This window comes from Etheostoma cragini, chromosome 14 (genome assembly GCF_013103735.1).
Source record: "Etheostoma cragini isolate CJK2018 chromosome 14, CSU_Ecrag_1.0, whole genome shotgun sequence".
Lineage (NCBI taxonomy): Eukaryota > Metazoa > Chordata > Actinopteri > Perciformes > Percidae > Etheostoma > Etheostoma cragini.
Window position 1 is genome coordinate 13624286 of NC_048420.1, and position 14585 is coordinate 13638870.

Below are 14585 nucleotides of genomic sequence, written 5' to 3' on the forward strand. Positions count from 1 at the left end.
CTCTCACACAGGCCTATGTCATTAAATATATCAAAGCTTTACATTTGAAAAGCTCGACCAAGGGGAGTTTATTTTATTTTATATCTTTATTAGGCTATTAAAACAAATTATGAAAATAGTTGCAGAGTCATTTTCTGTTAGTTTATAAATTGTCTAATCGTTGCAGCTCAACTTCGTACTAGAACAGGCAATGATTGTCAACCCATCTACCCATGTTGATACAGGAACATGTTTTCGCAATTTATTCTGAAGGCTAGTTCAGTCCACTTCCGGTGATGTTCTAGTTATTACCCGCTGACTTGACTCAGCTCATCACAGACCACCAGGCGCACCGGCAGTCCCCGTCTCTGCTGACTCAGTGCCTTACCAGCAGTCTCATCATCCCGAGATACCGCATCCAGCAACCTACGCACACTCCGCCGATCCACCGCCCCGGCACCACCACCGTACAGAAATGGCTAAGACCGCAATCGGTAAGTTTTGCTTTGACATTTTGTTTTTGAGAGATGACAGCGCGCTTCGCAGGTTTGAGGATGCTGAGAGGTGGCGACACCCATGGCACAAAAGGATGCTGAGGGGTGATTAGAGGGAGCGGTCAAACTCTTCTGCAAGTCACCCCTTTAAAAGGAAGTTACTGCATTGATGTAGCATTTTTCTGTCTTTCAGCCTTTCTTTTAAGTCATATTTGTGGTCATTGCTTGATCTTAAAACCAAATAAGTACGATCAATGTGAGCTAGTTTAGGATTCAGTTTGCCGTACCAGTGACGCATATTTTTTTTTAATCACTTCAAAAGCAAACGAATAAAAGAGATCGCATCCACATCAACACAAGAAAAGCGATTTTATTTCCTTGACCAGCAGCAGTTTGTCGATGCCTGCCTGCCGCACCTCACTCAGAGCCGTGCAGCATAATGCAGCGCCAGCGACCCCACCCAACATCTCCGGTCCCTCCAAGCAAGCCAGCCGCTCTCCCCAGGGTGGGGAAAAAACTCACCGTGACAAATCTCCTTATAAAAAACTGGGCCATCCTATGTAGCTGTAAGTGTAAAGCCTGCTTAACCAATTTTGTGGGTGACCGCTAAGGCTTGAATAGGGGAGAGAGAGAGAGAGAGAGAGAGAGAGAGAGAGAGAGAGAGAGAGAGAGAGAGAGAGAGAGAGCGCATCCTTTTCCAGAATTGCTCTGCATTCGAGGGAAGAATTTACGACTGGCGATGAAAATAAATGTCGTCTCAGGAATATCAGACCCCAATCCTATTAGGAAGGTTATATACTGTAAATGGGGCCTATTGTGTTCAATAACTGTATTAGTATTAAGGCTTTAGCTTAGTGTGATGTGACAGTATTTGGGTATAAATAAAATTAGATTGCATGTTATGGTAGGTGGTAGGCGTTGTATTTGTGTCATCCTATGAATTTAATATCAAGGCTTGATATATTGTCATTTATGTGCTTTAAATTATTTGAACACGTTAGGCCTGTAAACACTGGATGTGACATGCAGGCTTCATCAAAATAAGTCTATATCTGACATTTAGAAACGTGTGTTTGCTATTAGAGGTGCATGTATTGGCTTAAATGTGTGATGTGCTGTGGCCGGTTGAGGGGATGGTCTGTTTGTTTGCTGGTTGACTAGGCACTTGATGGATGGAGCAGCATGCAGACAGACAGCGGTAAGGGGTCCTGCATGGTGCCTGCGCTAAGGGACATAAGCAACTAAATCCTGACTCTTATATTTATTCCCCTCTCCTCCTCCTCCTCCTCCTCCTCCTCCTCCCCTTCTCTCCTCCATGATTTAAGATGTGGACAGGCAGAATGGGATGGGCAGGGAGCAGACACTCTGGGAGAAAGCAGTCATCATGCCAGTCAGCACCCAGTAGGCCATTGAGTTCATGTTGGCTCACTTCATTTACAGAACCATGGCAGTGCTCTGAATATTTGTAGAATTACATGTGGAATTTACTTCTAATATTCCATTCTTCTGAGATAGAGGAGCAAAAACACCTAAGGCTTCACGGGGTCAAAATATTATTTACTACTGTATTTAAGGACTATAATGCAGGATAAATACACACCTGTAGCTATATATGTGACTTTGTGTGTTCTTTTGTTCCTTGGTTGAGAACTGAGGATAGATGCATGAATTATCATCTATCAACTATCCCACAACCAAACTTGTGCTCAGAACCACTTCCGTGTGCATTAAGGCCTCTTAGCACTTTTCCTGATCCTTATCGCGCACACTTGTCATATCCAATTAGGTGTGGTCATTCAGCTGGTTCCCTAAAATCAATTCCTTATGTACAGAGACATGAGCTTCTCAGACAATTGTACCATCAATTTCAAGAAACTGGTCACGTCCAAATCCAGCTACATATCTGATCGTATCATTTGCGTCACTACTGTCATAATGGCCCATATGCATAAAGCTCACAAAAGCTCCTGGACTCATAATACTTGCTGATTTATCACCAAGTCTCATCGATCAATGCAGCACACATCCATTACTGGTTCAGATGACGGCTGCTCTTTGAAATGAGGCTGAGAGGAAGAGGTGACATCAATCCAGCGATGATGGCATGACATATGCCCACAATCTGTTCGTCACTTGTAAAAATCAACATCTGTATAAGACAGGTTAGATATTTCAGCATCCTAGTTTGGCAAAACTGATGTTATCCTCAAGTGTTTTAAAGGTTCTGGAAATACCACACAGCTACCTCTTTGGTCTGCACTTGTAATGCACTCATCTCTTGCTGTAACAGTTGGGTTGATTAATTAATTGGTTGATTAACATAAGTTTATTAGTCAACTATCCATACTATGGATAATCGGTCAGTCATTACAATCATTTTTTAAGTACCGGTACAAATGCCAAAAAAATCTTGTTCCAGCTTCTAAATTATGAGGATATGCTGTTTTATGTGATAATAAACCAAATGTTACGGGGGTTTTGGCCTGATTGTCTCACAAAAACAAGACATTTGAAGCCAACACTGGGCTTAAGGATACTAATATGGGTATTTTCCCAATCATTGGACTTTTTATAAACCAAAATTGTATTGATTAATTGAAAGTGATCCTCAGTTGCAGCCCTACACATGGATCTCCTTGGACAGAAACAGGGTGTGGTTTAGAAAAAAAACTCTGCCAGCCCATCCCTCCTACATGAAATCTCTGGACCTGCCCTTGATCATCTGGGTGCTATAGTGTTTCATTTGATAGCCAATTTTGCCATAGTAATACCGTCATCATTTTGTGATTATATTGTTGCTGGGTGGCATAGCTGTAAAGGGCCTGTATGTGCTGAACACAGATACCAAGACCATACTGCTGCCAGGTTATAGGACCCAGGAAGGCTGTAACACTGTGATACACAGGGTCATAGTTTGCTCACAGCCTTGATGTCGACAGTATCTTTCACGTTTTTCACTTTGTGCCTTTTTGTTCAAAAACAGTGACGCTGTTGCCTCTATTTTTAAAGTGGCGGTTGGACATTTTGGAGAAGTAGAAGGTCATGAGGAGAGTGGTTGAGATAAGATAAGGAGATGCAGCAATTGGACAGACAGAGTACAGAGAAATTTGGGATTTAGATGGAAAATACATCAGCAACAGATGAAACGGAGGCTTTGGGATGCCTGCGGTGGATGAGAGCTACTGTATATATATTGATGATCTGACTGCGCTCTTTAGCTGATGGATTGGAAGAGGAAGTGCAGACAGGAGCAGCTTTCTGAGAGGATGAAGAGCTGATTGGTTGAAATCAGCCTGTCGGAGTGGAGTAGGAGCGTTTAAGTTGTGTCATCTCTGTCTGAAATTATTTTGTCTCATCTCAGATTGGCATACCTGACCCAGCATGTTTGAAACTCAGTGGATATCTATAAACAGACGGTGGTGTTTGAACGCTTCCTGCTGTGGAAAGTCATTTTGGATCATTTGTCATTTTTATGTGTCTGATCCACTGGGAATGAGCTCATTACCACAGCAGTTACAGAAGGGGAAATGTTTTATCTCAGGAGAAATACGGAGGCAATATCATATTTTTGCACAATAAAGAATCTCATATATTTTTGATTAGGGATATAAAAGAAAAATCTCTTTTTCATTTTACTGTGAGTGCTTATCTTCCAAGAAATTAAATTTGCTACACTACAGTCATAGTGAACACCAAGCTTACTCACCTCAAATAGAACTAAACAAACCAGATTGAAGCTGCTATGATTTGTTGAATAATTGGTTCGCCGACAGACAGAAAAATAGTCAGCCACTATTTTGATACTCGATTAATCTTTTCATTGTCAACGTAACTTTTTAAATAAAAATGCCAAACATTTGATGCTTCCAGCTCTTCAAATGTGAGGATTTGCTGTTGTTAAGGGAATATGGAATAACTGTGGAATAACTATCACAAAAATGTTTTATAGACCCGACAATTAACCATTTATCCAAGAAAATGAGCAACAATGTGATTATGAAAATGTGCGTGTGTTTCAGCCCTAAACTATAAATCTAGAATGAAAGGACCCCACCCCAAACTTGGCAACCACTGAACATGAATCTTTGCTCCAAAAGCATTTAACCCCAATTACCTGCTCCCCTAGATTGTTAACTGTTAGAGTCTTCAGCTGTCAAGTGGGGTCGTGTGTGGGAGAAAATGGCTGCTGGGGTCTTGACATATACGCAACACTTAATGAGTCTGTGACTACCCTCCAAAAGCTCTGCCCCCCCCCCCCACCCACTCTCTCATGAGCAGAAGTGGTGTGGTCTGCTAATTACAATTTTTTTAAGTGCTATCCACCTGAGGTGGCTGCTTCAAGAACGTCCTCGGGGCAGTTGATGGTGGCTGCAGGTCCCACTGGGAGCGGCCCCCTTTTCTGTTTTTTAATCCTCCTGTCTGAGATTACTCTTTGTATCAAAAAGGTGCTACAATGACAGTGAAGCCCCACCCCCACAGCCAAACATTTTCTCCATCTTCCTCCGCCCTCTTTCCTTTCATCTGACACAAATCTTCTTCTTTTTTGTTTCTCTACCAAAGTCCACCTTTATCTCCGTTCCTACGCAACCCCTATCTCCTTCCTCCTAGTATTTCTCTGTTTCTTTCAACCCCTGCCCCCCTTTCTCACTTCCTCCTCAGGGAAGGGGTTAACAAGGCCGTCAGAGAGTAGCGAGCGCTACTTCTGAGAGTTGATCACATTAGTGTGGCGTCTGCCAGTCTGCAGGGCAGAAAGCGAGACACAGAGAGAAGAAGAAGAAGAAGAGAGAATAGGAGAGAGAAAAGGATTTGGATAGACACCATACACCACCATGGAGAAGCACTTTCACAGTAAATCTCATTTCTGGCTTTGCAACTGTAGCCCAATGCGAATCATGAATCAATGTGGCACACTTCAGCCCTGCAGGCCTTGTGCACTGGGTGATGGATTATGCCATAATATGACAGTCGGCATGCAAATCTCCACCATGAGGCAGTGTACCTTGAAGGAACACAGCAGCCATGTGCAAAAGCAGAATATTTCACAAGCTGCAGTGCGTTGCAGATATTGCTGCTGTTCTCCCTGCAGGGACTGCTGCTAAACTCTGGGCTCACATTACAAAGTAGTAGATGCCAAAAATACAGGACTAAAAAAAATCAAGGTTAGACAAGGTTGGCTGTTCTTTTCTTTTCTGTTTTATCACCGTCTGCTCTTTGAAGCACTTTGTCCCTCGTTATTGAGTAGGGTGCAGGTTGCCAAATACAACCAACATGATTTGATGCCAGCTTTTCTTAGCCAGTGTTCTTAACCTTTTGGACCACAAATGGAACAGGGGTGGACAGTCATATCGCTGTGTTATGCTGATAAGCTAAACCCTCGGCTTTTAGCCTCTATCCGCAAGCCACAGACAACGAAGATAAGAAACAACCAAAAAACTATCCTAACATCTAACATAAATCCGAGCTCCTTTGCTTTCTAAATGACCTAAAAGCAAGATGTTTTTTAGTGTGAGCCACAGAATGTCTGAGCGACAATAGGGCGTTGGTCTGATAAATAATAGACCAAAATGAAATGCATAGCTAATGATGTGAGGAGAATCCTGTGGGGATGCCAGCATCTTGGCTGTTGGGAAAATTAGGTGTTGTGAGGACACATTCATCCTACTCCCCTTGTGATCAGTGAAAACAAAGGCTATTAAATGCCTCCAAAACCCAGGGCAGACATCCTTTGATGAGGTCTTCTTTTAAAAGGACTTGATGATTAATTATTCCTCTAAAAATCTGAATATTTACATCAAGGACCTCCTGTGGAGGTGGAAATGGGTTAATGATGTTATCATGATTTCGTATGTCAGTAGGCTAATGATATGTTGTGTATGTGCATGTGTGTTTTAGCAGTTTACATATTCACAGTCATGTTAAAATCTTCCTCCACAGCTTACAAAGAGAAGATGAAGGAGATTTCAGTTCTCTCATTCATCTGCTCTTGTCTGTACCCCGAAACCCCCAAAAACATCATGGGTGACTTTGAAGGTACGTAGTAAATAGACTTAATTTATAGATAAATAGATTTAATTTTCACATCTTCTTTATAAATCATGCTTGCTTTAAAAGTCGTTCTTTCTTGTTTATGCACACACATGCAGACATGGACATCAAGCCAATTAACAAGCGGGCCTCAGGCCAGGCCTTTGAGGTCATCCTTAAGCCGACCTCCCCTGTGTCTGATGCTGCCCACTGTGTCACCACCCCCCCAAAGAGGGACCTTTCCCTGGAGGACATCCAGAAGAAACTGGAGGCAGCTGAGGAACGGAGGAGAGTAAGGATGTTGGCAATCATTTTCAGTGCACCCAGATGCAATGTATCACATTGTTTCAATTAGTGCTAAAAGCTACATAAAGCTATTTGTGATGCCCAAATTAAACCATTTCTGACCCAAAACTAAAGGGGAAATTCAACCACACACAATGGGAATAACTACTTGACTTTGCTAGGCATTTAATGTCTGGAAGATTGGTCAACCATGAGTCACATTGACTACTGCAGCTGCAAAACCACCATGAAAGATCTAATCGGACATTGACCAATTCCTGTATCTCATTGATTTGAATTTCAATGCAGTCAATACAAGCAGCTGACAAATCCAGGAGCCCACCAACAAATCAATCAACAAATCAATAACAGAGTTTGACAATGTATTTGTTTAACCCTAGCTGTCCAATACTCTAGGTCAAACATGCAGTACATTTTTTAAGTTATAGTATTTACCAAAATAGGATGAACATGGCAATAATCTTACCTCCAGACAATTGGTTATTATTACCATGTGAGTCTGACTAGTTGCAGCAACTCTGACTAATGCTTAGGTTTAGCAAAGAAAGAATCTATGAGTAGTTAGTAAATCACTGTCTCTCTCTATCGACCCTTGCTCTCTGACTGATTCCCTTCCTCCCTTTCCAGTCCCAAGAGGCTCAGGTTCTCCGGGCCCTGGCTGAGAAGCGGGACCATGAGCGTGACGTGCTGCTGAAGGCTATGGAGGAGAACAGCAACTTTAGCCGCATGGCCGAGGAGAAGCTCCAGGTGAAGATGGAGCAAAACGAGGAGAACCGACAGGCTTACCTGGCTGCCATGATGGAGCGCCTGCAGGAGAGGGTGAGCAGCGGGGGTATAGCCATAATTTTAGATATAGTGAGATCATAAATCAAAGTCACCTCTTCTTCAGAAGATTTTGTCTCACAGCAATTCTGATTAGTCTGATTCTGATTTTTAACATTCTGTTTCTCCATTTAACTGTCCAATTATAATGTCCACACAATAATTTTTATTTATACAATCGGTAAGTTCTAAATAGGTTTCTACTAGAACTAAGAATTAGAAAAAGACAAAAATGGAGTCTTGTGCTTGGAAGGTGGGGGACAAAGAATTCAAATGAGTGGGAGAGAGGAGGACAGCAAGCAGGAAAGGTAAATGAAGTAAAGGTTCACTGCATAGGTAAAAGAAGAGAAATGGCGACCTAAGCAAGAACGAATGTCAGGAAAGGCTTGGCAGCAGAAGAAAAAACCATGACATCCTCAATCTGTGTTTTTCTAGGAGAAGCATGCTCAGGAGGTGCGCAGGAACAAGGAGTTGAGAGAAGAGGTGACAGCATGAGAAGCCCCAAAAGGTTCTACGTCCCACCTTCAACCTCCCCACCCCACCCAATACCACCACCACCAACACCGCCACCCCCAACCCTGAGGAACACCGCTATCCCCACTTAATCCCACATGTCCCCACCTTCTCCACCCCTTTGCCATACTTCCCCATACTACTTTGAAACTACCACAACCTGAGATGCCAACCCGAGACAGTGGGAGGTTCAAATGGGGTTGGGGGTGGAAAGAAAAAGCAAAAATAATTTAGAAAAAAGAAGAAAAATTAATGTCTCCCATCCGTTCTTCCCCAAAAAAAGGATGTTTTCGCTCCGTTTAAAATGAGAAGAAAAAAAATCGAATTGACAAGTGACAGTGGGTATTGGTTTTGTAAATACTTCTTTTTTTGTTATATACAGTACGATACAAGCAGCAAAAGTATTGATTGCCGTGTGCCATTTTTTCTATATAAGTTTTCTCTCCCTGCTTATAAATGGATGTAACAATTAGTTTATTTTCATGTTTTTTTTTTGTTAAGTCTGAAAATCATTTCAGGCATAGGTGTTTGTTGTGAATTTCCCAGCTAGCTGATGTTTGCTGCAACTTGTTGCATCCTCACAAGGCCCGCATCCTGGCTCCGTTCCCTCGTCCCTCCAAGTAAGCACCTACTCATTTGACCCTGCAGATCTGGATACAAAATTGGATCTGTGTTTAGTCAGAGTAATTTTCCATCCAGTTTATGCCAATGTTCCAATTAGTGAGGGACATGTGCAGGAAAGTTGGCAGAAGGAAAGGGGGCTGCTTTCTGTGGGGACTGCAAGCTGTCGCAGCACATTCATTCCTGTGAGGTAGATGGTGACTGTACCACAGGAGAACATTATAGCATTTAATGAGCCCATCCCCATCCTCCTTCCCTCCGTCTGCAACCTCTTCATCTCGCCATATACATACTGTAGAAGCACTCACTCACATGCTCTCGACATGGCCAGGCATTTAGCCAATTTTAGCGCAGAGCTCAGAAGGAGCTCGCTAAATTCAGTCTATCTGACACCGTAAAGCTTACGGATCATCCCTGACCATTGACGGGCCTCTTATATTCCTCAGAAACAAGCTTGCGTCACATTCAAATCATGTTAAAACACAACTTGAGTTAAAGTACATCTCAAGAGCTAATAGAGTGCAAAGAAAACTTCACCAGACTTGTTCCTGTGAATCTTAAATTGGAGAAAATACAAATAAATTCCAACTTTCTCTTTTTCATAGAGGCTAGAGTAGTGCCCCAACATCGCCAGCCTACTGGAATCACTGCATTTCACTTCAATACACTGTAAACTCCCTAAAAGGTTGGCACAAGAAATATATTTAAGCCATAACAAGTATAACTGCAACAATGATTCATGAACACAGTATTGCCATCTGTAAAGGTGTATATGAGCGTATTAAAGTATCGGAATGGCAGTTGCACACGCACGTTGGGCCCGTAGATGCGTGTGAGTGTGTGTGTGTATTGCAGAAAGGGCGGGTAGATAACAGAATGTTTGTGTCATGTGATATTGACCCAGTGAAGTATAAACAACCCAATTAAAGTGTATAACATCACAAACAGATACTATGCTACCTGCCTCTCTCTCTCTCTTTCTCTCTCCTCTGTCCATTTGTGTGTTTCCCCTTCTCACGTATATCTTTGTGAGCAAGCAGTGGTTAATAAAGATTTGGGGTTTAGTGAATGAAACTGGCTTTGAGAGTGACTTCTTTCAGATACTGTGTTTAGTTGTTTTCCAATGCAGCATTGGAACAATGTTTTTAGAAACACAAATTACCACGATCTTCCATTGTATGTTAATCTGTTTACACTTAATCATTCATTAATTTGGTCTGTTCACATATTTCAATTTAAAAAATAAAACGTTTCAAATTCACATATCCCAACACAAACACAGCAGGCAATTAATAGTATGAGTCAGGGCTAAAATCCACAAGACTTGAACTCAGGTGAACTCAAGTTCTGACATGGTCTGAAAATGAAAATAATACAAATTAATACATCTTACGTAGTATATTTAAACTGTGTTAAAAAAGATAAGAAATAAGATTAGTTGATTCCATAGGTTGATTCCAAATACTATTTACAGGTTAATGCATCAACCATATTTCAATGTGCACAACAATATAACGCTTTCAAAGGTTTAAAGGCATCAATCAGCATTGTTCGTACTTAATATTGTTATTTAAGTACATTTATTTTAGGTATATATGTGTGCTTACTTGTAACATATTGTAACATTTCTTATTGCAACTTTTACTAGTACAGAAAAACAGTACTAACCTCCAACTGTTCCAAGATCTAATATAATGGAGTACCATTTATGACCAGCTGGGGGAGACAAAAGACAAATCATCTCAACTGACCCACTCACTGATCTTGTGGTTTTGACCGCAGTGAAGCTCATATTGCCATCACCTGGCTCTGCATCATTCTCAGCAATGAAATAAAAAGGTTAAGGAAATTGATGAGAGAGATAAAAGGGGAAATACAGAGTGTACATTTCGGAAAACAGATGAAAAAGCAACGGATATTTTGCCAAGTGAGTTAACGGCGTGTTGGAGCTGAGAACACAGGGTGCAGCTGGTGGAGCTGAAACGATGGCAAAGGGACAGAACTGTCTGCACACTTCCTTTCTCACAGTTTTTCAGTCCCTCTCTTTTTCTCTCTCCTTTTTCCCCCTGTACTGTTTCATTCTTACCCCTTTCCCTCCACATCCCACTCTATGCTCCATCCATCCATCCATCCATCCATCCATCCTTCCTTTCCTTCTTCATCCTCTTCCAACCTTCCCTCCTTCTTTCCTCCTCCTCCTCTAGTTCCCACGAAGCACATGGGGCCATTCGGGCTGCTATTGTCCAGGATATCCCCTCCTTGTTAATGGTTTCCTGTGCACACACAGAGGGCTGCTGAGAGAAACAAGCAGCCTCATCTGATACCAGGCGTCACCACGTACTACACAAACACACACACACACACATTCATGCACACACTTGGACAAACAGACGCAAATCAACACACACATACATTAAAAAAGCTGATAAAGCCACAGGTGATTTAACAGAATTCTTTTATTACAGGGAAGTTGTCATTACCATGAGAGAAATCTGATTTGCCAGTTCTCGTTTGTGCTTTGTTCATGATTGACACCAAAGGAGTCACCAAAATATCAAATGGAAAGCAGGAATCTAAATTGTATTGCCGTGCTTCACTGCAACTACTGTGACAAATAAAAATTCCCTCCCTCTTGATAATTACAGATCAATAATGCTGCTGCTTCTAACAGGTAAGATAATAACTTGTAAACAAGGTGATAAATATCACTTAAGCGTCTGTTACGTGAGCAATTAAAATAAAATGTGGAGCAGCTGGTAGAAACTGGTAAAACATATGTGTAGCCTCATTGTTAAGACAAAATTTACTGTAGAGAGGAAACATAACTTAGTGAAAAAAAGCTTAAACAATAGAGCTCCATATGAACATCAAAGGTTGTGGCTAAATCATGTTTATCTCAACCAAGCTGGTAGCTAACTTCTGTTCCCAGTATTTAGTCAAACAAACACCTGGTTTCGGTTATTCCACCCCATAAAATGCTGTAAAAAGGGGTCGACTCTCAACCACCTCAAGCCCTCCTTTCACACACCCCTCTCTGTATGTAACCAGGGCGCCAACACTGGGTGTTTCAGCTCAGAGGGAAAACAAAGGGGGGACAGTTTCGCCCAGGAACTTGACGGGCGACGATTGCTTGACCATCTGGAAAAACCATTCCTGATAGGCTGACAACAGTGGGTGAGACTTCTAAAGGGGTGGGCAGGAACATAGATCAATCACAATGAATCCCTCCTGTTGCTTTTTAGTCACGGGCATCCTCCTCACTGTTTTTCTCTTCTATGCAAAACACGGTACGTTAGCAAGAAAATAAAAATCCTAGAGCTAAGTGTGTCCTCTGAGGGAAGCCAACATCATAGAAAAAATAGTACTGTCTTAGCTGGGAAAATAAAACTTCTTGTCCTTTAAAGTCCAGCTCAGCTGGGCAGTAAGTTGAGTCTATATAATGTGTGGAGGTTTTCATCTCAGTCAGAAAGCTCCTATCTCCATACCCCAGGGTCTGTAGGGTTTGCCCACACTGGACGTCGGGACTGGGGCACTGACGGCCGTGGTGGGGGAGAGGATGGGGAAGGCACTGAAGGGGAAAGGGAACGCAGAGAGAGAGGAGAGGAGAGGAGGGGACAGCTTGGACGCCGACGAGGAGACCAAGGCAGGGTGTGGGACAGTGGTGGGAGCCGCGGTGGTGGGGGGAACCCGGATTGGCCCTTGATCTGAGTGGGGGGTTGCGCTGCTGCTGCTGCGCCTGCCTGGGACGTGCGTGTCTACAATCGATGAGGATGAAGAAGAAGAGGAGGAAGAGGAAGACGTGGATGTAGATGACAGAGGAGTTTGTGGGCTGCTGGTGGTGCTGCGGGGTAAAGGTGCCAGCGGAACCCCCTGTTGGTGCTGGAGGAGGAGGGTGTGGGTCAGGTGGGCGGGCGGGGATCCAAACGCAGAGCCCCACGCCAGGTGACTCAAGCCAGAGTGAGCTTCTCTTTGACTGGCATAGTTGTTAAGGTGGGAGACCAGACGGATCCGCAGAGGATCTGTGCCATCCAAGCCTTCAATTATGCTCAGATAGCGAGCCGTTTCAGCCAGGCACTCCCTGAAACCTAAACCACGGTAGTCCATCGCCAGGGCATGGGCGTCAAAATAACCTAAGGGGAAAGGAATGAGACAGAGTAGTTTAAAGTCTGCTGAACTGTAACAAAACAAGTTTGTCCAGAACTGAAGGATCTTTGTCTGACATAAATCAATATGCCCCTGGCGTTGCAACTGTGAAAGACTAAATTTAACTTTTTATTCTAAACATTTGTTTTATTCTTCTTAGGTTACATTTATTTTACATGTGTTTAGTCTGTTATGAAGTGAAAACCAAGTAGCCTATTAAATGTCCAGTTTTAAAATAATGGAAAAGTGAAAAGTGCTTTTCTGTAACAATAAATGGATCTCAGACACACCTTTGCCTCCAGCAGCATGAAGCATCTTCAGATGATCAACAGTCATCTGCAAGATCTCCGCTTTCTCCAGTTTGGCTGAGCCCTTCAATGTGTGGGAGACCAAAAGGAGCCAATTAAATACAAAAATACACAAAAGCAGAAAAAAACCCAAGGTGGTTCATATTTTTGCCAATGCAACTGTAAAGTTCATTTGTAAATTGCTTACCTGCTTCTCAAAGGCGCTGGGAACCAGCCTGCGGAGCTCGCTCAGGCTGTTGTTGATCCTGTCACGGCGCCGTTTCTCAATTATCTGAGGAAAGACAAAATAAAAACCAATGGTTACTTTCAGAATATGTGCATACGACTGCAAAAGTGCACGTTGTGCCCAAGGTTTCCATCTGCACTGACGGATTTTTTTAATATTAAAAAAAAATAATAAAAAAGTAGGCTACTTACTCCTCGACGCCTTTTCCTCGCCTGCACCTGAGTTGATGTTGTGGGAGACATGGACCCGAGAGGAGAGCTCATGTTCCTTAAAAAGACATAACAGAGGTTTAATCAATATCCCGTTGATTTTTCGACATGATTGAAAAATATAAAATGCTAATGTTTTTTGTCCATCCATTTAAAAAAAAAGAAATTAGCTCACACTTCAGAGGCAAATGACTTACCCATTCTCATCCGCGCTCTCCTTCTCCACCTCAATAGTCTCATCCAGCTCGCTGTCCGAGGAGCTGAAATCGTGATTCCTTTTCATTTTGATTCGGATTCGTCCAACAATAGTCCTTCAGTGTGCCTGTTGCGTCTTCCTGTAGTGCGTCTGCCCAGGTTTGTCCGAAGCGCCTGCGTTTGAAGCGCCCAGCTTTCCCACGGTGTCATTTCAACGCTGGTGCCGGCCAACAGGGGCGGGGGCTCGTGCCAGACTAGCCAATCACCCAGCGGCCGTGGGATTGAGTGACAGCGCAGTTGGCCCAAGCACATCCGAGTGCGCTTTGACTCTTTTTTTTGAAGTCAGAGAAGACAAGAAAAGGGAAGACATCTCACTCTGTGGGTTTTACTGGGGAAGAGATTTGAAAATGTAGGCCTACCTGTTGGGGAGTTCTGGCCTCAGGTGTCTTATTAAGAAAAAACCTTTATTTATAATATTACACATTTTGAAAAGTGTATGGACTACGCGATATAACTCCTAATGCAGGGAGTACTACAGCTGAGGGGCCCACACAGCAACAGCCTAGTCACAGATTTCATTTATTTTTATAGATTTTTTTTACAATTCCTTAGCTTTAGGCTGTGTAATTTCTTCCATAAGCTTGTCCTTGTCCTGAAGCTCAATGGGTTTCTGTGACACCAGACAATGGAGTACTTCATCTTCCAAACATAGAGGATCTTTGGAGAACCTTTGACAGTGATCCAA

The 14585-nt window shown here is 42.7% G+C and overlaps 2 protein-coding genes across 2 annotated transcripts; one reads left to right on the forward strand and one right to left on the reverse strand.

Moving 5' to 3' along the window:
* The first annotated feature begins 273 nt into the window (after nt 1-273).
* Nucleotides 274-9833, forward strand: stmn2b (stathmin 2b). The gene is made up of 5 exons (XM_034892315.1): nt 274-473; nt 6408-6503; nt 6617-6789; nt 7431-7622; nt 8061-9833. The coding sequence occupies exons 1-5, from the start codon at nt 455-457 to the stop codon at nt 8118-8120; spliced, it is 540 nt and encodes a 179-aa protein (XP_034748206.1). The 5' UTR covers nt 274-454; the 3' UTR covers nt 8121-9833.
* Nucleotides 9834-11197: 1364 nt separating this feature from the next.
* hey1 (hes-related family bHLH transcription factor with YRPW motif 1) lies at nt 11198-14076 on the reverse strand. The gene is made up of 5 exons (XM_034892625.1): nt 13843-14076; nt 13628-13703; nt 13398-13481; nt 13193-13274; nt 11198-12889 (listed from the first exon to the last, which is right to left on the reverse strand). Exons 1-5 carry the CDS (start codon nt 13926-13928, stop codon nt 12222-12224), a joined length of 996 nt encoding a protein of 331 aa, XP_034748516.1. The 5' UTR covers nt 13929-14076; the 3' UTR covers nt 11198-12221.
* Between the last annotated feature and the right edge of the window lie 509 nt (nt 14077-14585).